The sequence below is a fragment of the Balearica regulorum genome, chromosome 17 (genome assembly GCF_011004875.1).
Source record: "Balearica regulorum gibbericeps isolate bBalReg1 chromosome 17, bBalReg1.pri, whole genome shotgun sequence".
NCBI classification, from domain to species: Eukaryota; Metazoa; Chordata; class Aves; order Gruiformes; family Gruidae; genus Balearica; species Balearica regulorum.
This window is the reverse complement of record NC_046200.1, coordinates 14,364,153-14,388,743: the sequence shown is the minus strand read 5'-3', so window position 1 is coordinate 14,388,743 and position 24,591 is coordinate 14,364,153. Positions and strand designations below refer to the sequence as shown.

At 41.5% G+C, this 24,591-nt stretch overlaps 1 protein-coding gene and 1 long non-coding RNA gene across 4 annotated transcripts in view; both read left to right on the top strand.

Moving 5' to 3' along the window:
- The window catches only part of LOC142604310 (uncharacterized), a 51,735-nt gene extending 49,684 nt beyond the window's left edge, over positions 1–2,051 (top strand). The window contains exon 3 of the long non-coding RNA XR_012838183.1: positions 1,996–2,051. This is a non-coding gene — a long non-coding RNA (uncharacterized LOC142604310). The remainder of the gene's footprint in view (positions 1–1,995) is intronic.
- A 1,342-nt stretch (positions 2,052–3,393) lies between these two features.
- MED13L (mediator complex subunit 13L) overlaps positions 3,394–24,591 on the top strand; it is a 200,422-nt gene continuing 179,224 nt past the window's right edge. The window contains exon 1 of one of the 3 annotated variants that reach the window (XM_075769954.1): positions 3,394–3,651. In XM_075769954.1, coding sequence (XP_075626069.1) covers positions 3,409–3,651 — 243 coding nt within the window. In that variant the 5' untranslated portion in view covers positions 3,394–3,408. Of the gene's footprint in view, positions 3,652–5,739; positions 6,060–6,253; positions 6,362–24,591 lie in introns of those variants that run through there. The other 2 variants (XM_075769957.1, XM_075769956.1) reach the window with 2 other exon arrangements.

Here is a 24,591-nt window from a genome sequence, read left to right as displayed (position 1 = left end):
TTTCCTCAAACTGCTCCTTAATAGCTACCGTTAGTATACTATTCATATGAGGAAATAAAATAATTTTCAGGGAATTTTCATGTATCTAACTCTCAACAGGTATGTTGAAACACTGACCCTCGGCCACGTGTGTGCTTTTCTGAACCCCCGCACAATCCTGAGCCTGAAACAGTTGTGTCTTGTGAGAAACTCGCTCATGTAAATTAGTCCCAGTGACATCGATAGATCTAGTCAAGTGAAGCTATTTATTTGTGAAAGGCGTTTGCAAAATCCCCCCAGTATAACTGCTGTGGGGTGTAACATCACATCTGGCACCAGCATACATTCGGTCTTTTCTTCATCCTGGAAAAGGAAAAGAAACAGAAACTCTGTGAAGTCCCAGCAGACTGTCCCTACTGCCGTTGATTGTCACAGGACAATGTTTAGGTACTGGTGAATGGTAGCACTGTCAAAATCTCAGATAGCATCGCTTGGGAAGGTTCGGAGTCCTACGGAATGTGTTTGACTTGCTTTTGGGCACTATAAAATAATCCATGTTACTAATTTTGATTAAAAGTATACTTCATTTCTATAGCTATTTCTATACTTAGGGATGGTTGTAAACAGACTACATGGATCTATCTTGCAGTATTTATTGATAATGATGGTGAGCAAGGATGACTAATTCAAAGACCACGGTCTAATCACTAGCAGGACTTAAACTATGGGCCTCATGAACGACTCCTCTACAAACAGATCTTTTACTTATGAATTTCTTTTCCTCTTACGTAGAAGCACCTGTCCCTTCAGAAAATCAATATCTTGTTTTAAAATTCAGGTAATTTTTTATCTTTACTAGGAATAAGCAAACTTACTAATGTGGCCAGTCCTGTATCTTAACAAAATTAAAATGTTAGTTTAGAGGCAATCTGTATCAATGTTTAAAAAAAAAAAAAAAGGAACTATTTAGTATGGATTTAATGTGTGAAAATTTTTTATTATTTTTTATGTTAAAATTAGATGCTGTTAATATCTTTATGCCAGTGAAGTAGGTTAGGGTTTTTTTTCTTCCTCTTAAGTCTTCAATTTGTGGAAGTAGAGGTTTTTGTTTTAATACCAAAATCATTACGGGTTCTTATGTATAAACACTTGAACAAAAAATGTCATTACTGGATGAATTTAAAAACACTTAAGAAATTAAAGCAACCGCATAAAAAGTAGACAATGAGAACACTAGAAACATATCTGGAATTAGGCTGTTCATCTGCGCTATATTGAAAGAACGCGCAGTAACAAACTACATAAATCATGGACAAAGAACTTCTAAAATTCTTCGAGTTTGAGTCATCGTCAATGAAATTACTCACTTGAGTAGGATTTATTTAAGAGCAACTCAAGGAGAGAGAGGAAACAAAATTATTTTCTTTGTATTTTTTTGACATGTGTAATAGTTAAAGACCATTTGCTTGTATTATATTCATAATTTCAGTCTATTATCATTCTCCCTCACTCTGTCCCTTCCATTACTAGGTATTGTAGGCAACTGGAGAGGAAAATTTAGAAAACAGTAAAAATTACACTTGATTAAATTAGACACAAGGCACTCGTTACTTATACTGCCAAAGCTGGAATTTGAGCTGATGAATACCCGTAATGTCTAAGTCAAATATGTGGGAAAATATGTTTTACCTAGAAATGAGTTGTCTTCGACATGAAATGTCAAACATGGCTTCTTTTTGAGTAAAAGACAAAAACTGGCTGATAAAACTTGGCTGAACTCCAGTTCTGCTACTGGTATAAGAAGGACCAAACTCTCCATACCCAGAGCTGGCAGAGCCTGGCCTGAATTGGGTGCTGAAGCCAGTTGTATTGCTCAAGTAAATATTCTTTTCGTAAATCAGAGGTACTTGAACATACAGCAAAGTGGACATTAAGACAAAATAAACCCAAGCAACTGCTTGACTTTCTAGCTTTGCTTTAGCCTCCTGACATCTTTGTTTCTTCCTCCATGTTTAGTTTGAAGCATAAGCAACACCTGCTGGTGAAAACAAAGTCTATGAAACTGCTGAGCCATCCTCCTGGAAGAACAGGTTGGATCATTACTGTAAGCTCTGGGTAAGTTGTTCTAGAATAAAAGAAGCTTGCCTTTCACTCTTTGGACTAATTTTGTAAGGGCAGGTAACTCGCTCCTTCCCAGAGTGCTTATCAGCTCTGTATGGTGAAGGCTAAGTGTGACCCAGCTGATCCCCCAGAGCCTGGAAACTCCTTTCTGCTTCGGAGTTTTGGTCTTGCAGCTTGCAAGTTAATACGTTGGCAAAAGTAATTAAGAAGTTCCTGTGCCTTGCTACTACGGTAAAATGGTTATTTTGTTAAAGTAGAAACCCCAATGTTATTGTTCATCATCATTGATCAATTTGTTAAAAGAAGTAAAAGAAAACAGGGAATAAAACTTCAATACCCTGAGTTGGGAAACACGTTCCACCGCATACCATCTAGGATAATTATGCATGAGCAAGTGTCACTTGTATATGATATCTGTGAGTGGAACAATTTCTGGTTTAAGTGACGCTATTGTCAAAAAAGAGCAAGCAAACTTTCCTAGTTTGGTACTGCGGAGTGAGTGAATAGACTGTAATGATTTCGCCTGCCTGTGATCACTGAACATAATGCAAAGTCAAGTAACTGGCAAACTATATAAAGAAATGCTCTCTTTTTCTCCAAGTTAAAAACAAAATGAACTTTGCAATGCAGGGATGTGGTCAAGAGGTTTGACCGGTAGCCTTTCACAAATGTGAGCAGCAACCTTCACCTTCAGAACATTGACCCGTTACAGGTAATTTAATTATACTAAAAGATTTTTAATTTAAAGAGTAGTTAATGTTCATAAGAATCCTGAAAAATGGCCAAAGCAGCACAGTGCAAAACATTTCTCCCTGTGAAAATGGATCTGAATCGTGTGTTAAACCCCACATTTTCATGAGAAAATCAAGCATAATAAGTCGTCTCTACTTGGAAGATCCAGAAGAGGAATGCTGACAACTGGAAATACCATTTGGAGGGTAAGCAGCATATGGAAGAAACATGAATTCTGCAGTGTCTAATTCTGTACAGTATTGTTAGCTTTCTCTGGGATAACTAATAATGTGATTCTCGATTTCAAAATATTTCTATAATAAGAAAATCATTTTTTCATGATAAGAGATGTTCTTTTATTCCAGAAATAGAACGGATACTTCATCAAAACAGTTGTTGTACCCTATGTGTCATTTGGTGATGGGATGGATAACTGATGCTGCCATGTATTTACAAAGAACTGTACTATTTTAATGCCAAAGGATGTGGCTTTGGGTTGGTTGATACATTTTGCTTGACATATTTACAAGTGTCAGATTGTGTTCTCTGTTTATTGCTAAGAGAAAGTGTAGTAATATGGTCCAAAGTACTCCCCTGATTCCGGACTGCCAGGCTGTAGCGAGCAATTTCGAGACTCTGGCAGTTTGGCTACTTTGTCAGCTTTGCCTCTTACCAGTTTGGGGCTTTTATAACATCTTTGTGCCGTTTTTGATTTTCCTAGATGAGGCCCAGTCTTTGGAAGACAGAATTCCCGTTCGGCGTGACGACGAAGGGAACAGGGCCCGATGGATTGGATTTGTCAGACGAAGAATGCACGTGGTAAGAACACTGGTCTTGGTGGAAACTTTCTTTTGGCCTCAATTCTATCTATCGCTCTGTGTACGCAAGTTTGCTGTGATGCTTGTTTGTCTTAGAGATTTGTTACTATGAGGTAAGTCCAAACAAACTCCATTCAGTCATTAGAATAGATGCTAATCTTTATTTATTACGAAGAAAAGTAAATTGCAAAAAAGACGCTTAAATAAGATTAAAATCGTGATAAGAAAAGCTGCCATTGAGCACAGAGGGAGAACTTTTTCCACTGAATCAGGTCACTGAAAATGTGCTACGTTTCTGTTATTAAAGCTTATGTTGACTCGCTAAACAATCTTCATCTCTTAAGCAGCAATATTTGCCTTATGTCACCTGCGGAACACTCCTGTCGGTGAGAAATCAGGCGGGTGAGCTATAATCTGCCTAAGCAGATCAGGCTCCCACTGATTAGAATCAAAGGGTCATTATGAGCAGTGAAAAAATTATAGGTTATGAATTACGTATTTTAAACAAAGCATTTTAAATTTATTGTTTGTTTTGCGTCTATCCTTTCTTGTGCTCCCGACCGTGACTATTACAGGAATGAATTTCATTTCTTTCTTTAACTCATGTATTTTTGGGTTCCTTTTGTAAAAAAATAACTATATGCAACGTCCTAAAAGCTGTTTGTAACGGAACGAACGTGGGGCTGCTCTGGATTTCAGCAAAGTCCTGTTTCAGTGCTCTGCAGAGCCTGGGCTTGAACTTGACTTGTAAAGGGGAGCTCTTGGGGGCACGCCCCGAGTTAGAAACTGCAAACTAAGCGGTTTGAAGCCAGTTTTAAACTACTTTGGCAATTCTCAGGTGCTGTGGAAAAACCCGTCGGATGTTTCGCGGAGCTGCCCCACGGACGGCAGCGGGGTCGAACACTGCCGACGGCTCCGCCGCTGGCCCCGCCCCGCCCCGCCCCGGGCAACCGTTTCTAAGTACCGTTCGCTGGCGGCGAGCGTCCCTGGCCACGGGACGGCCGAGCCGAGGCGGGGACAGCCGGAGAAGCGCCTAGGGCCGGCGCCGGCAGAGCTCCGGGGCCGCCGCACCGGCAGCGCCAGCAACGAGAAAGTTTGTCCCGTCTCAAGAGACGGAGGGCGAGAGCCGCTCCCCGGCAGCGCCGTCTCCGGCGGTACCCGGGAGCGGCTCAGCCCGGCGTGGGCGGCCCGGCCGCCGCGGCCTCCCCCGGCCCCGCCGCCGCCGCCGCCGCAGCGCCGCCCTCACCCCGCTCCCGCGCGCCCCCAGCGGCCCGGCGGGCGCCGCGGCGGCGGAGGGAGGGGCCGGGGAGAGCCCCAGCGCCGGGCCCCCGCCCTCCGGCGCGCGTCACGTGGGGCGGCGGCGGCCAATGGCGAGGCGAGCTGCGCCTGGCGGCCGCCATTGCTGTCAGAGTGGAGAGAGGCAGAGGCGAGTGTGTGAGGAGGAGCGGGTGAGCGGGGCCGCTGGGCGGGCAGCGCCAGGTGGAGGGGGGCGAGGACGGGCAGGGACAGCGCTCCCTCTCTGGGCCGGGGCTGCCGCCCGCCGCCCGTAGCACCGGGAGCCCCGCACGGAGCGTAAACAAGGCGGCGGCAGCAGCGGCGGCAGCAACAGCAGGAGGAGGAAAACACCATCCACCCACAGCCAGCGGCGGCAGCAGCGAGGGGCGGCCGGGCGGGGAGGGGAGGGGACACGGCCTCCGCCGGCACGCGAGACAGCGCCCCCCGCCCGCCGCCGCCGCCACTGCCCGGGGCCGGGACCCTCCCCCGCCCCGCCCGGCCCGTGTCCCGCAGGGGCCGCCGCCGGGCCGCGGGAGGAGACCCTCCCCTCTCCTTCCCCTCCGCCGTAACGTGTGCCCTGGCCGGGGGGGGGCCAGACCTGGACGCGGAAGGAGGGCCCCGGGCCCCCCCCCCCCTTCTTCTTCTTCTCTTCGCCCCGGCGGTGCTGAGGCGGCCTGGAGGACCGGAGGAGGCTTCCCCCCTGCTGCGTGCTGAGGGGCTTGGACCGAGACGCCCCCCGCGCCCCGCCGGAGAGGGCCCCCGCTGGACCTGGCCGCGCGGCTTGAGGATTACCGGGCCGGGGACGGGTAGAGAGGATCGCGCCCGCCCCGTCCTCGGCGCCCGCCCGGCGGCCGGGCCGCCCCCCCTCGCCCCCGGCGCGCCCCCTGCCGGCAACGCTCCCCAGCTCCGCGCGGGCCGCCCGCGGCGAGGGGCCGGACCGCAACTGCCGCCCCGGCCAGCGGAGGCTCGGGCCGCACCGAGGAGTGCCTGCTGCTTCTCCCCCCGCGCCGGGCCCGTCTCCTCAGACATGCCCCGCTCTGGCGGCCGGGCTCGCCGAGGATCATGACTGCAGCGGCGAACTGGGTGGCGAACGGGGCCAGCCTGGAGGACTGTCACTCGAACCTCTTCTCGCTGGTGAGTGCCCGGGGATGGGGAACGGCGGCTCCGGCCGCGGCTTAACCGGGCGTTCCGCCGCGCAGCAAGTTTGCCGGTTGGGTGCAGCTGCCAGGGGCTTTATAGTCAGGGCCCGTGGGGCTGCTCCTCCGCTGGCCCCTCCCCCGGCCCGGCTCCCCGTGTTTATTTTGCTCTTTAACGTGGTTTGCTGCGAGTGTGTGTATTGCTCTCCCTGCTGCGCTCCTCTGCATAGGGGAGCGTTAGAGGCAATGGATTGTGTGTTCCCCTGCCTGTGCCGCCTGCGTGCGCGACCATCTTCTCGGGTAAACAGTCTCTTCTCCCCGCCTCCCTTGGCACTCCGTGCCCTGTGTGCTTTGTGCCTACCGAACTGTGGGGTTTTTCTCTCCTTTCACAATGACAAACGCCATTTCAGCAGCAGCAAACGGTCATGTAGCGTGATTGTCTGTCGGACTTACGCTCTGGGCTCTTGTGACTATATGTCAGCTGTTGTTACAGCGTGGGCTCCTCTTTGCATAGATCGTGCTTGGGGGCAAGAGGTTAAAAAAAAAAAAAGAACAACAAACCCCAAACCTTTTAATTTTTTACTTTCTCTGAGGAAAAACAGTGGCTGAAAATGTAGTATGCTGCATGGCTTGTTTGCATAGATGCTGTCTACCCATCTTACTGGTAATTGCCAACTTCCTACTTATATTGCGTGGTTTAATGTTGCAGAAATTATGATATCAGTTTTGGCTAGCTACAGATTTGTAATTTAAATTTAAACCAAGAAAATAATTTGTTTCTGTGTAAGGGTAAAGTCATTTGGAAAGACCTTGTTTTATTTTACCTGACGTGTATAGGAACATTATCCCTTCTGGCTGGGCTACAGCTGAGTGAGTGAGAGGACTGTGTGATTGTCAGGAGCCTTCTAGTGCTACCAGGGATAATGTTGGAGGGAAGGAGGGACTCTTTTAGTGCATGGTATTGTATGGTACAGTTAAAAGAAAAACTTGTAACGCAAGTTTGGGGATAGCATGTGTGAAGGATTTATGGTAGATACCCACTCCCTGCATCAGAGCTCTGCCAGAATTGGTGGTGGGTATGTATGTTGTCCTTTCTCTAATAGAAAGGAAGAGGTTGTTGTTAGCTCTTGTATAGGAATTAAGGGCAAAAAAAAAGGAAATTAATTAAAAATGCAAATGATCAAGCTCTTTGTTTTATATTTTTTTACCTTTTATTGCTGTATGTTCATTATTTTGCCTCTGGGTTTTGGGGTTTTTTTTTTAAATGTTCGTATGTTTGGTTTTTATTTTGCTCGTACCTATTAAGAATCTGGGACGAGCCGTAGTCACTTATGCTGCTATTTGACGGGCCCAGAGATTCTACCGTGAGGATACATGCAATTCTTACTTTGGTTTTTTATTCATTTATTTTTCTAAGTCTGTATCTGTGCTTCTGTTTGATAACACTTTCTGATATTTATAAATATATAGCAGTGCTATATGTGTCAAGATGCAGGTATTGTTACAGTGATTTTGAATACGCTGCTCTTACCCAGTAAGATAAATGAAGCAGTAAGCATGAGGAGAAACAGTTGTATCTGATTGTAAGAGCCAGGTAGTGAATGGTTTGCTCTTTACAGAGAGCGAGCTGTGAAGTGCCCATTTATTAATGGAGACTTGAGCAGCGTGTTTTTTGAGAAGCATAACTTTTCATGGAGTTGCAATCTGCACATCTGTCACTGGTAAAAATAATTGTTGGTCTGCAATTAGCATAAATTACACAGTGAAGTTATTTTGTAGTTATTGTGGTTTGGTCTCTTTCTGTTTTTTTCCCCCTCACGCTAGAACAGGAAAATGTTAAATGGGTGTGTAATATCATTGAAGTAAGTTTAGCAAAATTCTTTTGCAAGTGTGTTTAATAATAACAATGAGTTTAATGTGCAACCCTTCAATTTCCCGTGTCATTTTGTGGGAGCTAGCCATACCTGCAGTATGGTGCTATGTATGAAACGAATGTTTTTATTGTTTTCTGGCTCTACTTGCAAAAAAAAAACCAACTTCCAATACAGTAGTAATTTTTTAATATAGCATATATACAAACATACAGTAACTATTAGGCTGATTTATTTTAAATTACATTAGTATTTGTTAGTATTTATGCATCAGTGAAAGATACTGAGAAAGGAAATACTGACTGGAAATATGTGGCCAACACCGTTGACCCTTTAACCTCAAATTGTCATATTCATTTCAAAATTTATGAAGTGTTAAAGCTACGGTGGTCTGGATTACTAATTAGAGAAACTTTTGCTAATAATTTATTTTTTCAGTGCAAACAACAAAACCATGCACAAACTAAATCAGCTGTTGATGGGAATTCATTCATTCCTTAGGAGTGAGGTGGAATACAAATAATTATTCTTTTTTTTAAACTGATTCTGCTATTAGAAGTTGGCAATTAATTTTTTTGATCGCAGGCTTTCTTCTGAGTGTGAAAAAGAAATGTTTTTGACTGGAGAATTACAGTTCTGAAATAATTATAATCTACTGTGATTCTGTTTGTTTATGTTTAAATAATATTTCTTCCCACAAACATTTGTTTTGATTAAGGAGGAACGCTGTCTCCCCACCCCAGAGAAGCCAAGAGCTCTGTGGTGAGTCTGGTTGCTGTAGTGGATTCGGGCTGGTTTAACAGTTCATGATTTCTAGCTTATTTTTCTGTTGACTGTAGACAGTCTTTAGTGAGACGTTAGGTACTGCTCTTTCTTCTGAATCTTTTTAATGAAAACATGTTCTAAAAGCTTTTTAGTAACTGATGTTCTTTTATCAGTGATGTTCAGAAAATACAGATGTCCTTAGTGTTCTTGGCTCAGAATATTTCACGTGAGGGGAAGGCACAGGCTTAAGTTAAGCTTTTAAAGTTAGCTTTGAATAGCCAGATGCCGAGTGTGATCCCAGGCTTGCATGGTTGGGGTTTGTGAAGTGTCCCTCTGGACTTAGCAAGGCAAAGGGCTGTTGTCTGTATTGTGCGTTGCTCTATAATGAAGCAGAAATCCAGTGCCGTTCTAGAAAATGGGTTAATATTTGTATATTCTGTCAGGCAAAACCCCCCATAAACGACCTACGCAAAGAAATCTAGAATTTAACTCTAAATCTAAAGCATTTCTTAGTAAGATAAGGGCCAGTTTGCCTATTTGTCATCAGAATGAGCCTCAAATATAAACTTGTTTATACTGACATACACAGCAGATTAATAGGCTTGCTTATTAAAAATGAAATTGCTATGTTTCTAACACAGCAGTAGAAGAAATTATATTTATCCTAACTCTGTTTTTGCAGTAGTCAAAATGTCTGCTGCTTCTGAAAAAGAATGTATGTTTATCAAAACAGTATTTAATAAACAACTATTAAGGGCTAGTTTATTTTAATACTAATTAAGAGTTGTCTAATAATTTTTAGAGGCAAAATGGTCTGAGGTAGTACGCTTTGTATTAAAACTTAAGACCTGGCTAGCAAACAGTCTTCCTGTGAATAATTCTTAATCACAAAAGTAGCCTTACTGAAATTAAGTTGATTTTTCCTGTGAGTAAAGGTTAATCATATGACAGTGAGGGCTTGCATGAAGATGTTTTCTCAACTCTCATGGTGGATCAAAAGGCACAAGTCAGTCTCTGAAAATTGGGATGAAGTTGCATGACGTTTCCTATGCTGGAGCTGGAAAAAGAGTACAGTGAAGGGTGTCAGGAACAACCTAAAACTTGGAGTGGCTTTCATGTGGTAAAAGATTAGATACTGTAGGAGTAGGAGTCTTCAGCCTGGAAAAGACATGACTGTGTTCTTGGAAAGTGAGACCTATTTATAGAGGACTTTATGGAAGCCGGTATGGAAGATGTCGTGAGTACTCGTTTAAACATGTTTTTGCAGAAATCTGCTGCCAGAAAGGTCCAGTTAGTAGGAATTGTGTCTTTGTTCCACTTAATGTTGCAGGCATATTTACAAACTGTAAAGGTCATTGCTACTGTTACTTTTTTCAGTTCCATAACAGGAACAGAAGTTGTTGCCTTGGATCATTGAGTTTTGTTGCAGTTTTCAGAATGAAACTGAAAGGAATCAAGGAAATCTGAGATGGCATTTGGATTATTTTCTTAAAGGCTTTTCATGGCATCAGAAAGTGAAGAACGCAGAGGTTGCTGGTGGAGTACTCTCTGGTGTTGCATAATTGTTGGTAAAGAACTTCATAGTAAATGGTTGATTGCCCAACCAAATCCTTTAGTAGTAAATTAACGGGTAGTCATTCTTGCTTATTGTATTATCATAAATGCGGTGCTCCAAGCAGTAGGTTGTTATTTTGGCATGCAGGATGTTACATCACTGCATAGTAGATATTTTGCTTGGTTGAAATTTTATGTAGGTGTGAATTTACACGTGTGTGTATATATATATATATATAAGAAATTGAATTAATCTCTCAGGTTTTCCAAAAGTGTTTGATTCTTTACTTATCTTTATCCTGAATTTTATTAGATAACAAGATAGAAATAGAAGAATGACATTAGAAAACTTGCTCACTTCCTGCTAATAAAAGATTATTTCAGGTTTTAAATCACTTCAGCAATAGGCTTTTATTATGTCCTGTCAGAGTATTCGACAGTTTAAAGGTATCTACTAGGGCGTGAGTTTGAAGAAAATAGACCCAGCTTTACAAAGAGATTGGGATGGAGTGACATTCCCGTTAGCTTGCCCAGCTTTGGGAGTGGGATTAGTGAACCCATGTTAGGTAACTCACCTCTTCGGAATGTTGCACAAAGAAAATCGAGTGCGCAGGAGTGACATTTGTAGTTTGGGACAAAGCGTGCTGAAGAATCCCAGGCTAGTCGCTAAGATATAGTCGAGTGAGGTTTTCTTGAAATCCTGATTATCTTCTGAATGTACACATATACTGGGGCTGTGAATCCTTCTCCAGTGACTGTGTTCTGATTTTGTGACAGCGTGAGTCCTGTGATGAGGCCACTATTGTGAACGTCAACATGATTAAGAAAATACTCAAATATTAGACTGATATATTTAAAAAAAAAAAAATCCTAGGTAACTCTGTCTTAAGAATCTTACTTTTCACTTGCTGTAATACTGTCTGAAAGTACATATTTCTGGATTTTTCCACATGGTGCAGTATTGACGACACAACCCCACTGTTCAAGCCCCCCAGGTTCATTTGATCTTGAATTTTTTTCCCCTTCTGCATCTGAGAGCACTTCCTCAGGTGAAAGAGAGTAAAGAAGAAACTCTCTAATCCTGTATGTAGACCTTTCTTCTATTATTTTCCTTCTTGACAAAGCAATTCTTACGAAAAAATCTGAAGAAACTGAAATTTTTGAACTTCAGTGGAAAAAAATTATGGTGCATATGAGATCTGTCGAATGTGTTAACTTGATTAACTTCGCTCACTTGATGAAGGAGGAATTTTTATGGATTTTGTTTTCATTTTTTTTGAAAACTTAGATTAAATGTTATGCCTTGGTAAAGGGAGTGTGTGTGCGGATACGCTGCTTTTTAAATACCTAAAACTTTGTCAGTGTTATTGGAATGTTATAATTTGTTGTAAGCTGAACATCTGTGCATGTATGAAGCTTTCTCTTTACTGGCCAAGAATGCTTAACCTGTTGTCTCCACTTTTCCTTGATTGCTGTAGGGAATTACACCCACCCCCCAGTCTTTGCTTTTACATCCTTAGTTGCTGCAGCATTCTTTTATCGGGGCTTGACTAAACCATCCCTGCTCATATTAAGAATGCCGGTACAAACTGTCTCTCATGTCCTGTGACTGGTACTATGTTCCACCTTTCTGTGTTCTTTCCTTGTCTTCCCTTGCTGTTACATCTCCTCGAAGTTACTGTGCTTTCACTTTGAAAGCCTTGAGCCTTGTTCCTTTTCTGCTTTTTATTTTTCATTCAGTACTCACTGACTCCAGTGTACACCAGGATCATCACATTATAAATGAGTTGGGTTTTTCTCTAGTTCCTTTGTATTTGTGGAAGGTTACCAGTTGATGTCCACAGACTTACTACGTTGCTGTCCTACAAACCCTTTTCCTAAACTTGTTTGTGGCATCCTACACACAACCTAATGACACTGAATAGGTGGTTGGTCTTTTCAGACTGTTGCCTTTAAGGCTGACAAGTATAGTTTTATATTCCATCAAATCCGTGTGTATTCATTTACCGTTCTGTTGGTGAGTAGTGCGCTTTTTTGTGTAGAGTCTAGCACAGTGGGATTTGCGACTTGTTGGTGCCATAGTAACGCAAACAATATGAAAAAAAATACTGCTTTAACTAGAAGCAAGCTTGTTTTAGTATTATCTTGCCAGTTTTAAAAGTGCACAAGTGTTTTCAACAGAAGATCCCAAATCAAATCCAGAATATTTCATAGAATGGTTGGGGTTGGAAAGGACCTTAAAGCCCATCTAGTTCCAACCCCGTGCCATGGCAGGGACACCTTCTGCTAGGCCAGGTTGCCCAAAGCCATTTGTTTATATGGAATATGTGTTTACATGGGGGCATCCTTCTCCCTCACACCAAGCTTTTATACTGCTTTCATTTAAAGCTCTAAGTATTGCTTTGAAAATAAGTCCTCTTTCCCTGAATTCCCTCACATCAACTGGTAGTTTCAAAGAGAAACCAGCTAATAAAAATATTTTACTCTAACAGACCTCAAAGTATTACTAAAATGTTGTGTTAGATTCCCTCTGCGCATAGTTGTGAAGTATATACCACAGGGATAACAGGCCTGTGATACGAAGAATGACAGCTCGCATCGTTTCCTGCTGTGGCTTCAGCTAGGTACGCAGTCGTGCATTAGTATGATCGCTATACTGTAAAATGATAATGATGTCTGAACATAAACCACTTTGATACCATATAGTAGGTTTAACTTTTCAGATTGGGAGGGTTCTTAGCATTTTACTTAGTAAGACAATGCCTGGTTTTTAGTATTTCACAAATGTAAAGGTTTAAACAGTCTTTCCTTTGGCTTGTGCTGTGAATTTTGATTAAATTTGATAAATCCTGACTCTCACTTCCTACCTCTGTTAAAAAAATGTTATTTCTCATTGAGTCATGTGGCTTAATCCACTTTCCTGAGCAAAATTGCCATAGTACATATGGAAATGTGACTTGAGTTTTTAGTGGCATTCTCTCTCTTGTTTCTTTGAGAAAGCAAAATTTTATTGTGTGTTGCTGTTGTATAATGTGCCCCCTAGGCAATATTTACATTTATGTGACTAACACAGATGAGCTTAAACATACACAAAGACCTTGTCCCTATACTAAGGAATATATTTAATCAGCTTATGAAAATGGAGAAAAATCAAGTCTTGTAAAATTAATTTTTTATCTAAGATACGACACGCTTCTGTATCATTTCTCATTAGGTACTTGCTTTCTTTAGTTAGCCAATATTACAGTGTAGTGTACTATTCTTGTTCATGGAAAGAAAAATAATATTCATTACAGAGGAAAAGGTGTGGGGTTTCCCCTCTTTCATTTTTCTCCCTCCCCCTTCACTCTTCTTCCATGCCTTGGTGACCCCAGAAGGATATTCAGAAGGTCACATTTAAGCCTGAATCAGGGAACTGACCTAGTGAAAAACTTTTCTCCCTTCTCACTCGCTAGCCAGCTCCATGTACCCCTTATTCCTCTCTCTGCCCACCAAGTTTTGGCAGTGGCATGGATTGAAGTGAGATCAAAGTGGCTGTATAACCACAATCCACGTCTTGGAGAAGGAAGTTTAAGGCTTATTCAGTAAAACTTTATTTAATTCATCTTTTAGCTTTGAAAGAGTTATGCTGTAGTCAGTGCCTTGTTGTTGCCTGTTTTTATAGCTCTGTATTTGCCAATAAATACAATCTTTTGTGAGAATAGGGGATTGAAAACAAAATATATTGGAAAACTCTTCTGTGCCTACTGACCAGGCATTGGCAACCTTCTGGTTTTTGGTAATGATGCATTCATAGCTAACAGCTATGAGACACGGAGTTTCAAAATGGCTTGGTTTTTTTACAGTATAAAACTATGACTTTTTTGTGACTGGAGTCTCTGGTTTACTAGGAAGTTTTCAAATCTAGTCTAGTATATTTGCAATCTCTTAGTGCCAGGTTTTTCTGAGTCTCAATTCACCTATGTCCACAATATTACTGAATTTGTAGGTAGTTCTGTATGAGTTATGAAATTAATACTAGGAACATCTTCTGGTGACCATGTCAAGTATTTTGATTAAAAAAAAAAGTTCTTTGACAGAATAGGTTAATTGGTTAAATTACTTTATTCTGAATTTGCTGGTTTCATTTTTATCCCAGTGTTTCTGGTTATTTAATTTTTGTGTGTGTTAATAAAATTTTGACTTGAGTTCTCTGTGAATTTCCATAATCTCCTTCTGGCAGGAGTTGCTGGATTCCTGTCTTTGCAGGAATGACGGTAAGAAAGCTGGCAGAATGAATCTACATGACCAGTCCTGTAGTGGATTTATTTACTACTTTCTATATAAAGGAAGATTCATACGAAGGAGTTCTTGAGGTGGTGGCTTTTTTAAAGGGCTAAAGGATTTTGGCAGACTGCCTAACAATTTGAGCTTTGTTTGATGTCACTGGTCAAGACGCTCTTGATGTTGAAGAACCAGGGCTGTCTGATGGTATTTCTGCACTGCTGCTGCCTTCCTAGCCCGGAGCCAGGAGTCTGGGCCAGGGCCCGCTTGGGCAGGCAGTGCAGTTTGCTTTGCAGCCCAGTGATGGGCACATGTGAAACGACTGTGTGAACCGTTGTTGGTATTCACTAAGCAGTTCTGCTTAGATGTGGTATACAAAAATGCTCTAGTGCTGAGCTCTTAAATACAGGGGGTTTTGTATAAGGAAAGAAAAGGAACTGCGTTCTTCAAGTCAGTATGCCAAAGTTTACTCTACTCGGGTTGTTACTTCCTCTAGCCCGCCCCCTTCTTTTTTTTTCCTGCCCATATGTCAGATTACTTGGTTTGGGAAACATCTGATAGTCCATTGTATAACTCTGATGTTTGACATTTCCTTCCTTCTTCAGTTAAAAAAAAAAAAAAAGAATTAAAGTTGGGGAAAGAGAGAAGATTCCTTCATATATTTGCAGATTTGCTTATAATTTGGCTCTCTTGTGGGTAACGTGTCTCTTGTCATCTTTTTTTCATGTGTTGGACTACTTTTCTGAAAAAGGGGATTTATTTATTTTTTTTTAATTTGGAAAATAGTCAGTGACTTAGTTCTAATTCTGCCTTTTTGAAGGGGACTTGTGGGCCTAATCATTCACCCTGTCTTAGAATGAGGAAGAGATTCTTTGGCTAGCAAGCTGCACATTTGTTTGCTTTCTTTTGTGTGCTATCCGCAGTGCGCAGTGGTGGCTTTCGTTCTGTTATCTGTTCTCAGCCGTCTACTCAGAAGTTAAAATATAGTTGATTCCCTTTTGTAAAGAAACTGGCTTAAGTGTTTTGGAACTCAGAGGTACTTTTAGTGTGCTCTGTAAAATAGTGTCTGTAACCTGATCTGCAGGGTAGTTCTCTACCTAAACCTAGGGTTTGTTAAAATGAAAAGAATGTATTCAACTCCTTCTGTCTTTTGTCTTGGAGATGGCTTTTTGCTTCTAGGCATTATACAGCCTACACTGATATACCTTCAGTTCTGACATGGGTCAACTTCGTTCCACTTCTTCCCCTCTTCCCCATAAAAACACCCAAAACAAATCAAAACCCACCTTGTCTTGTTTTTAAATGCTTTTGTCTGTCTTGGCTTTATTGAGTAGGTGTGTTCTCAAAGAACATGGGCAGGTCTTGCCTAGTAGCATCCTCTGCAACCTAGATTCCTACCTGGTTTGTTGTTCAGATTGGTTTTTCCGTTTCCCTTCTCATGCATGGTGGTGAGACTCTAGCCCAATGTGTCCACATTGTACTTAATGGGTTTGTGCACCAAGTGTATGCCTGTGTGAGCTTCAGTGGCATGCTGACCTGAGAAGATGTTGCTGTCATCTTTCAGTTTCCTTACATTTTTGTATCTTGAATAGTTTTGACTCGAAAGCATCTTTTCAAGTAATGGCTAAATCTCAGCCCTTTGGTTTCCAGTCATGCTTATCGTGTTAGCCTTTTACATCTCTCTCTGATGAACTTAGTTACAGCCTTTACAAGTGGAAGAGAGGTGACGAGCCAGGTGCCAGTTCGGAGCAGTGTACTGAGATTTGCTACATCAGTTAAGGGACTGGAGATTTGCAAACCAAAGCCATTCACTGAAGTAGAAAGATGTTGATAGCACCCAAAGGTCTTCTCTCAGAAATCCCTTCTTTTGTTAATTTTTTTTATTTTATGACGAAATATTTTAAGAGTTCCTGGAGTTGGTCCTGAGTGATTATTACTGGTTTATTGACAGACTGACTCAAGGGCAGCAGATCTGAGAGCTATTTTGAGGGTGATCATTAAAGCTGCTCCTCGTGTGCTGATAAAGATATCAAAGATGCCAGTATGGTACGTGGCCATAAACATTAGCAGTTACCTGGAGGAGGATATAAGGCTAGGTCAAGGACTTAGTAATACTTCCCTTGAATCATCTCTCAGGCTCTAGATATATTTGGTTGAAAGGTTTCTTGAACTAGGTAGATATTTAATAGACAATTTTTAAACTAGTACCTAAGTTTTTATCCTGCCACAGAAACTTCAGCCATCTCATTTCAGTTTGAGTCTGCATTCTGCTAATTTAATTTGATAACTGGAAGACAAAACCAGCAGCTGTTCTCTAGAGACCCTCATAATTTCCCTCATTTAGACTGAACAGTCTTAATCCTGGAATGCTTTTTGTTGCATGGAATATATAATTTTTGAACATTCTTGTAAATTTTCTGTTTTCTCTACTTTTTGATGTGGGGAAACAAGAACCGCAGTTAGCGATGAAGGTGCAGACCTACGTGTGAGTGGTGATGATCTAACAATTTCTGTGTCATCTTCTGTTTCTTTCGTAAGAGTTTGTGACGTTCTGTTTTGTTTTACCAACCTGTTTTTACAGTGGACTCTAGGAAGATACTGTTTCTCTTCCAATATGTCAGCATGTGCTCATTTTCCTTCCTTCTGTTGTGTTTTATTTTAGTCTTTTATTTTAGTACTTAACCCTGAAATTCTGTGACTTTGGGATACATATGAGCAATTTGGGCCTTTGCATCAAATTACTCTTTCTTTTATGCTTGCCAATCAAAACTTCTTTGTTGGTAGCTTCTGCATGTGCCAGAGCTGCTGAAATTCGAGCATAAATATTGGAGTCCTTTTATATTTTCCACTGTGAAATATGGTACTTAGTTGCCATCTCGAATTCCTTTTGTGACAAGTCTGACTCTTGTTTCTTTGAAACAATCTATTAGCCTCCTCTCCCATGTAGGTGGAATCACGCTGACATTTAGGAGAGGGGAAAAGAAAATTTATTTCTGTCAGTATTGTTTATGTTTTAGGCATAACAGCTCATACTATTAGTTTATGGCTTTTGATAATGGTATATGTGGACTCTATTTTAGAAGTGTCTTGGTTTTCTGGTCCCTGATACTATGATGTAGTATCTCCAGTGTCCCTGGGTACAGAAGTCCATCAGGAAGATATCTGATAATAGGATTTTGGTTGCAGCTAAATCCTTTGCTGAGACTTGGCAAAGATAAAAGATGACATACAAATGCCCTGACACTGTTGCTTGTCACAAACAGCTCTGAAGTAGTAGCACGTAGATAATCTGTTCCAGGGGGTATGAAGGAAGAGGGCAGCGTGGTATGAAGAGATTTATCCAGCAGAAAGCTGTTTTGGGCACACGTGCTGCATGCAGTAGTGTGCTCAGTTTCTTGCTGGTTTTAAGAACAAATGAACAAAAAAAAAAGGTAATTTTTTCATCCTTCTCTTTAAAAAAGATTATTAGTGGCTGTCCTTTGTCTAGCCACTTGACTGTGTGCTTACACAATGAATAAAGTCAAATGTTATTCAGCTGTTGATCAGTTGTGTATTAGGAGGAATGATGCTCAACTCGGCTGATCGTGCAGGTCTTTGAAGCACTAAGCATGGCACGGGTTTTCTGTTGGCCTTGTGAGGCCCATTTCAGAATTAGATTTTTTTTTTTTCACGTGTTGTTTTTTCCATTCTTGGAAAAATTAAAAAAAAAAAAAAAAAGAACTTTGCTTATGCAGTTATTGCAATACTTGTCTGCCGGTCGCTTTGCCTAACAGAAATGTCATGTTGAGGTTGGGCCATGGCTCGTTCAGTGCCCGATAAGGCCTCTCTTCACTGCCATATGTTTCCTCCCTTTTTAAAGGGCAGAAGCGATAAGCCCTGAGGGAAGGGAACACAAACTATTCCTTTAAATTTGATTTTTTTTTTTAATGGATAAGCTAAAGAGAGGAATGTTAATACGTAGTTTAGTAAATGATCTGATTTCAGGTGACTACACAGGGTTGAGATGTTTGGTTTGTTTTGGTTTTTTAAGCCAAGAGAGTTACAGACCCGGGAGCAAAAGATAAGAGAGAGTGTCTGTGTACAGGTGCTTGCTGCTGCTTCTGTCTCGCTCCAGAAAGTTTTGTTATCCAAACAGGAATTGTTCTGAGTGTAGGAATAATATATAGCTATGAAGGAAATTATTTTTTCTTTTAGTTAAGCAGTCTCCCCTCTTTCTTGATGCGTCTGTCTTTTTTTCTTGCCTCTGTCCTTTCAATTCACTTGGCAGGGACTTAGGCAGATGTTACTAAATATTTGATTTCAGTGGGAGTGGGGGACAGGAGGTCTTGTCACCCTGTGTGTTTGCCTCCTCCATAAGCACATGTTGTTACAGTGTATTTTTCAGTCCTCCTGTCTCCGTCCTTTTGTCCTTCCTTCCTAGCGAGGTATAGCAAGATGACATAAATTTTAGCTGGTATTTAGTTTGAGTAGAGTGTGAAATGATATTTTGTTGCTGTGTGAGGAGGATGTAGTGAAATGAAACACTGTAACCAAAACAGATGGTGCTAATCTTGAATCTGTCTGCAAGATCTTATAGCATTTAATTAAAATGGTGGTGTAATTCCCACGACACCTTTAACTACAGTTTAAATTCTTGGACTATGAACTAAGGGCTTTCTTATGCAGATTTTTACTCGTGTGAGTAGTCCTTAGTATGAGTCTCTAGTGGCTTCAGAATAGCTACTTACTTGAATGAAGCTCTCTAAGATGAGACTCTAATAAAACTGGCAATATATATATGGCTTTTACATTTTTTACATTCCAATTTGAAGCATAAATTGTAGACTGAAGACACTTAGCAACTACAGTATCCTACATAGAAGCAAATGAAAAATCTAGATGAGAGGAATTATTTAGATTGCGCCAAACTTCAGAGGCTGGTAAATACAGTTTTAAGGTACCCTGGACAACTTAACATCTTCCCCTTTGAAGGGTATATGATGAAAGCTTTTTCACTTTTATATTCCCTTTGGTTAACTGAAACTTGTTTGTAGAAGTAAATTTAAGTATGACTTAAGTGATGTGGTGAAGCTTGGTTTAATTTTTTATATCACTTGCTGCTTTTCTTAAGAGAATTAGAGAAACTGACATTTGAAGCACTGTGCAGACCTGAATTTGTCCAAGTAGCACCTTTTGGACAGGCAATTGGGAAATATTTTTATACCTGGTTATTCTGGTTTTGTTTCAGATAGGAGAAGTGAGAAAGATAACATGATCTGAACAGTGCCATGGAGAAAGTCAGGGTTGGAGCTGCGGGCCTGTGGGATGGATATCTAGTCCTTTTGCTCATAAGATTCTTCAAGCTTTTTCTGTAGATCTTTGTCTCCTTTTCACGTATATCCTTCCTGTTGTGGAAGTACTGGGGTGCTGATTTTCTACACTTTTCTCACTTTTCTGTACTAGATGAAGCAGGAAAATGACATGTCATAATGTAATCTTTAGCCATTGTTTTTAATGTAGAGGGGGACAATAATACAGAAATAACTCTGCTTTACACTTCGTCTGACCAAATACAAGAATTTCTCAAACTTTTGATGCTCTGCTTTTTTCTGGTTCTGCTGTGTCTGTATTCTTGTATAATCTCGCCAAGGGAGCTTTGTGTATTAAAATGGGTGGAATTACTCAAGTCTTCTGGAGAAGTTAATTTAGAATTGGTCTGTCCGTTTCCTGTACAACACATGTAGTCCAAAAAGCATTTGGTGGAGATGAGGAAAGAAAAAAGAGGAGGTGGAAGATGTGTTTTGTTTGTGTTCCATCTGTGAGGACTGCAGAAGAGGAAAATAGTCACAGTGGCTACACAGCACTAATTAAATCTTTAGGGTTGCTGGTAGCGTGCCAGAATCAAGTTGTGCAGTGTGAAATGTTACTGGGGAATTGTGATTTTTAGCAGCCTAAACTCTGCCAATCTGAATGGAGTGCTATGAGATCGGCAGAGGACCCTTCCTGCCTGTCTGTTATTCTGATTTAAGCCTGAGGGGGGATGAAAAAGAATCAGAGCTTAGGTTTTTATCTCTACTAGGAATTTACAGTTCTGGATGCTGTCCTGGAGTTAAAATGGCTACAGCCCTCAGTGGCTGCAGATAGACGCGAAGGTGTCTGTATGTAGGGCAGCCCACTAATGGTTGGAAGAGAAAGTGCTAATTTGCTTTCTCTGTCTCTGCTGCTTGCTTTTGTGTATAGGGGATATCAGAGGTTGGAGTACTCATAGTTAATTCTTTTGGAAGCCATTTCACTCTGCAGAATGTAACAGTTAAGTCACCTAGGAGGAAGGAAACCTGTATTTGCGCTCCTTTTCAAAGGACTGTATAGGACATTCTTTCTACAGCTGTGTTTCTGAATGAAAGCACTGGCCTGATTGTGTTTTCATTAATGCCTATTTCTTGGGTGTGTTTGGATGCCTACATGGAATTTTGGGTTTGAACGTGCTCTTCTACTCTGATAGCTGCTTTTGGATACGTCAGAGACAGATCTTTTTGTGTATTGGGAATTTTACTGTAAAAAATTGAAGGTTAGTAAAGATTTTGGATATTACTGTTAGACGTAGAGAATCTGATTACTCTGTTTCCTTACAGGCTTTGCCCAGTGCATTTAGAACAGGCATCTTAAAAACACTTTATTCTGTGTCTAATTGCAGTTAACTGAATTTAGAAAAAATATTTTTTTTCAAAAAGCCCCTCTTATCTTGGAAGTTGAACCCTTCACAGCACAGTCCTCCAAAACATATGTTCCTTTATAAACCACAGCAAAAAAAGTCTCTTGCATAATGCATGATTTACTAATAATGTTGGTTAATAATAAGTATTTGTAAGGGGTTTTTTTTGTCAGGCTTTTTAGTGTTAAGAACATTGTAGCAACCATAATAAGCCAAGACTATGCATATGGGAAAAGATGCAAGAAACACAATAGATTACATCACCTGGCAAGGCTTTTGCTTTGTTCTGCATTCATTTGTAACCAGTTGTGAGTAAAACAGCATGCTCACAGTTTTGTCCTTGGGTTGGCAGTCTTGGTTTCTAGCTCAGTGAGTACCTCTGGCTGCTTTAAAACCAGCAGCCTTACTAAAAGGAGCAGCTCTACCTTCCCTGACCTGCTTTCCTGTCCTCTGTCTTACTGGTACAAGCATCTCTGTGGCTTTTTATGAATCAGGTATGGGGACTGATCTGAGTAGAGGGGGAAAAAAAACCCTTTAATATAATAATTCTGATTTTTAGTCAGTTCACCTCAGTATGAGTCTGTGCGAACAGCAGCACTGCCAGAAAGTGGAAGTGGTGATAAAACCAGGAGCAGAGGACTGATGCAGGGAAGGCAGGCCAGTCCAGGACTGCTTTTGGCACCAGTGCTTGCTTGTGTTGGTTTAAGGTGTACACTAACAACAGCCTCTGTGTGCAGTTCAATGTTGTGTTTTATCTGATCGGAGCCGTCACTGGAAGGGGAGATCCCACTCCATTGCCGCTCTCAGCTGTGCGTTCTCACTCCTGCTCTTCTGTCTGCTCTGGTGATGATGTGGCTGCAGGGTGAGCTGTCAGCGTGCTGATCTGATAAACGTATTTCTTTTTGTTTCTCGTCTTTAAATGGGTGAACTGATTCCATTCACCCAAGGATTGCGTGATGACAAGCTCTAGTGTCAGATGGGGAGATGGAAATGCATGGCTGGGGTGAGGCGGAGGCTGCCATTTTGGTAGCACCCTGTCTTCACTGCCAATTAAGCATAAATGAAACCACGTTTAGTTCTTTAATACAGCCTTCAGAACCACGGGCCATTAGCTGTCTTGTTTGTAAAAACCCTGCTACAGATTGAGGACTTTCAAAACTAGTAATTTTTTGTTGTTTAAATAAATTGATTTAAAAAAACCCCTCCATGCGGATGCAGATATTCTCCCTATAGTGTGTTAAATACTTTACACAAAAGACCTGTAGAGGCATAGAATATATGTGAGCGTTCCTGGTGCAATCCTCTCTTGTGTACTATTACTTTTGGATTCAAATCTTTTTAATTCAGTTTTAATGAACATGGGAACAAAATGTAGAAGTTCTGAGGGGTCAGTATCGATGCTTACCTATTAAAATTTAAACAGAAGCAGACATCCAAATAAATGCACTGAACCGGATCTCTGCAACTTTGACCAGGTAACGAGGTGTGAGATGTCATTTTATGCTGCTGCTAAGTCCAAGCCCCCAGTACTTGTCTCCTCCTTTTCTTGGGAGTCGCTTTCTATGTGGGTGGTCACTAGGGATCCTGGTTAGCTCTAGTAGTTCATCATTCCTCACCATTTGTAGAATTAGACACTCCAGAAGTTTGCTAGCGTAGAATGAAATTGGATGCAGCTCTGCTGGTTTCTGTATGCTTTTCCTGACTATATTTAATCCATAATATGGATGGGATGTTACGGGTTGATAACCCTGAGCTGCCAGAAAGCTGCAAGAGCTTCTTCAGCAGTTTCAAACAGCTGCTCCGTAGTTATGGCTGTGTTGACCAAGTGAGTGGTGCTGTTGAGTAATGTTTTTTTGTTCAGTTGGGTGTTTTTTGGTTTTGTCATCCTCCTGTTGCATGTTCTTTGTGACTTATCATATATTCCTAGTTGATTATGACATAAACATTTAACACAATTTTTTCCCTAGGTTGCCTATGCTGGCACTAATCTTTGGTGTTCTGTGATTCGTAGTCATATTCCTTACACTATTTCAGAAACTCTGCATGTTCCTTTTCCAAGCTGTAGACAGAGATCCATGTAGAACAGATGCAGATGTTTTGGAGGAGCATGTGCAAGCACTTTCTCTTAGAAGATTACGTAATGTGTGAGGTATTCTAGTGCTATGCAGCACCCTGCTGTGAAAAAATAATTTTTGTCCTTCCCTTTTGCCTTTTCCCTCCTGTGTTCCCATGCCCTCTTTTTGTGCCAGGAACATGGCATATATGCTGTGCATCTCGGCCGGTTTTGACTATCTTTTCCGATTTGCTTTTCCATAGTTCCCCAACATTGTGAATGGATGATCAGCGTTTCTGTCTGGGTGCAAAAAGGGTAGTGCTGGCTGTAGAAAGTCTTCAGCAGGGATAATCCGGTACTGTCTGCGATTCCCCCAACGTTTGTATCCTGCTGACATGATACAGGATGGTAGTGTCACTTCCACAATGTGGAGCTGAAGATGACTGGTGGTTTAGGAGCATGAAAAAAAAAAAAACAATTTCACTGCTGTTCAGTGTTTTGTCAGATTTTTCCCCTTCTCAGTGGAGGTCAGCTACTGTATTCCTGTGTGCTTGGCGAGGCCTTTTCAGAGGAAAATTAAATAGGCAATCTGGGTAATCGGTGTTTGGGGAAATAGTCCTTGAGGGATAGTCACAGGAACTTTAGTCATGGACCAGAACCCTGCTGTGCTAGGCAGTATACAGGCAGAACGAGGTGAAACTGTTTTAGAGGATATATTTATAAGATCAAAGAAATGCCAGTATTTTTTGCTTGTGTTGTTGGTAACCTTTAGCTCCTCAGCACTTAACCAGCTAGCTCTTGGACAAGTAACAGCCTACTTCCAGTTATTGTGGTGAAGGAAAGTAAATTTTAGAGTTTAAACTTCTAAATGAACTAAGTTTGTGGAGTTGAAAAGGGAGATCCTTCTGTATTTGACGTACAGGATGGGTTTTGGAGGAGCAGTGTAGGCCAGTAGGTTAAATCTCCTTGCGGAGATGATGAAAATGGAATACGTGATTTGCAAGTCTTTTGTTTTCTTTAGGAGTAAAAAATTCACCCTTTTTCTTGTTGATATTATCTATAGGTACTGTTCAGTGAAAGGAATGTTTACCGATTAGATACAGCTTTATTTATGACTTGGTGGGGGCGTGGGGGCGGGCATTCCTACAGCTAGTGTTTCCCCTGCTGGGTCTTTCCTCTTCTCCCAGGCAATGACTTCTCTTGCCAAAGGTGTAGATGTTGTATTTGAGATTTTGCAGCTTGTTGCTGTCGACCAGCTGGCTTTTCCTGTAGGACCACTTTAGAGCTGAGCACACCGGCTATTTCTGAGCAGCAAAACGAAGGTGTGAATACT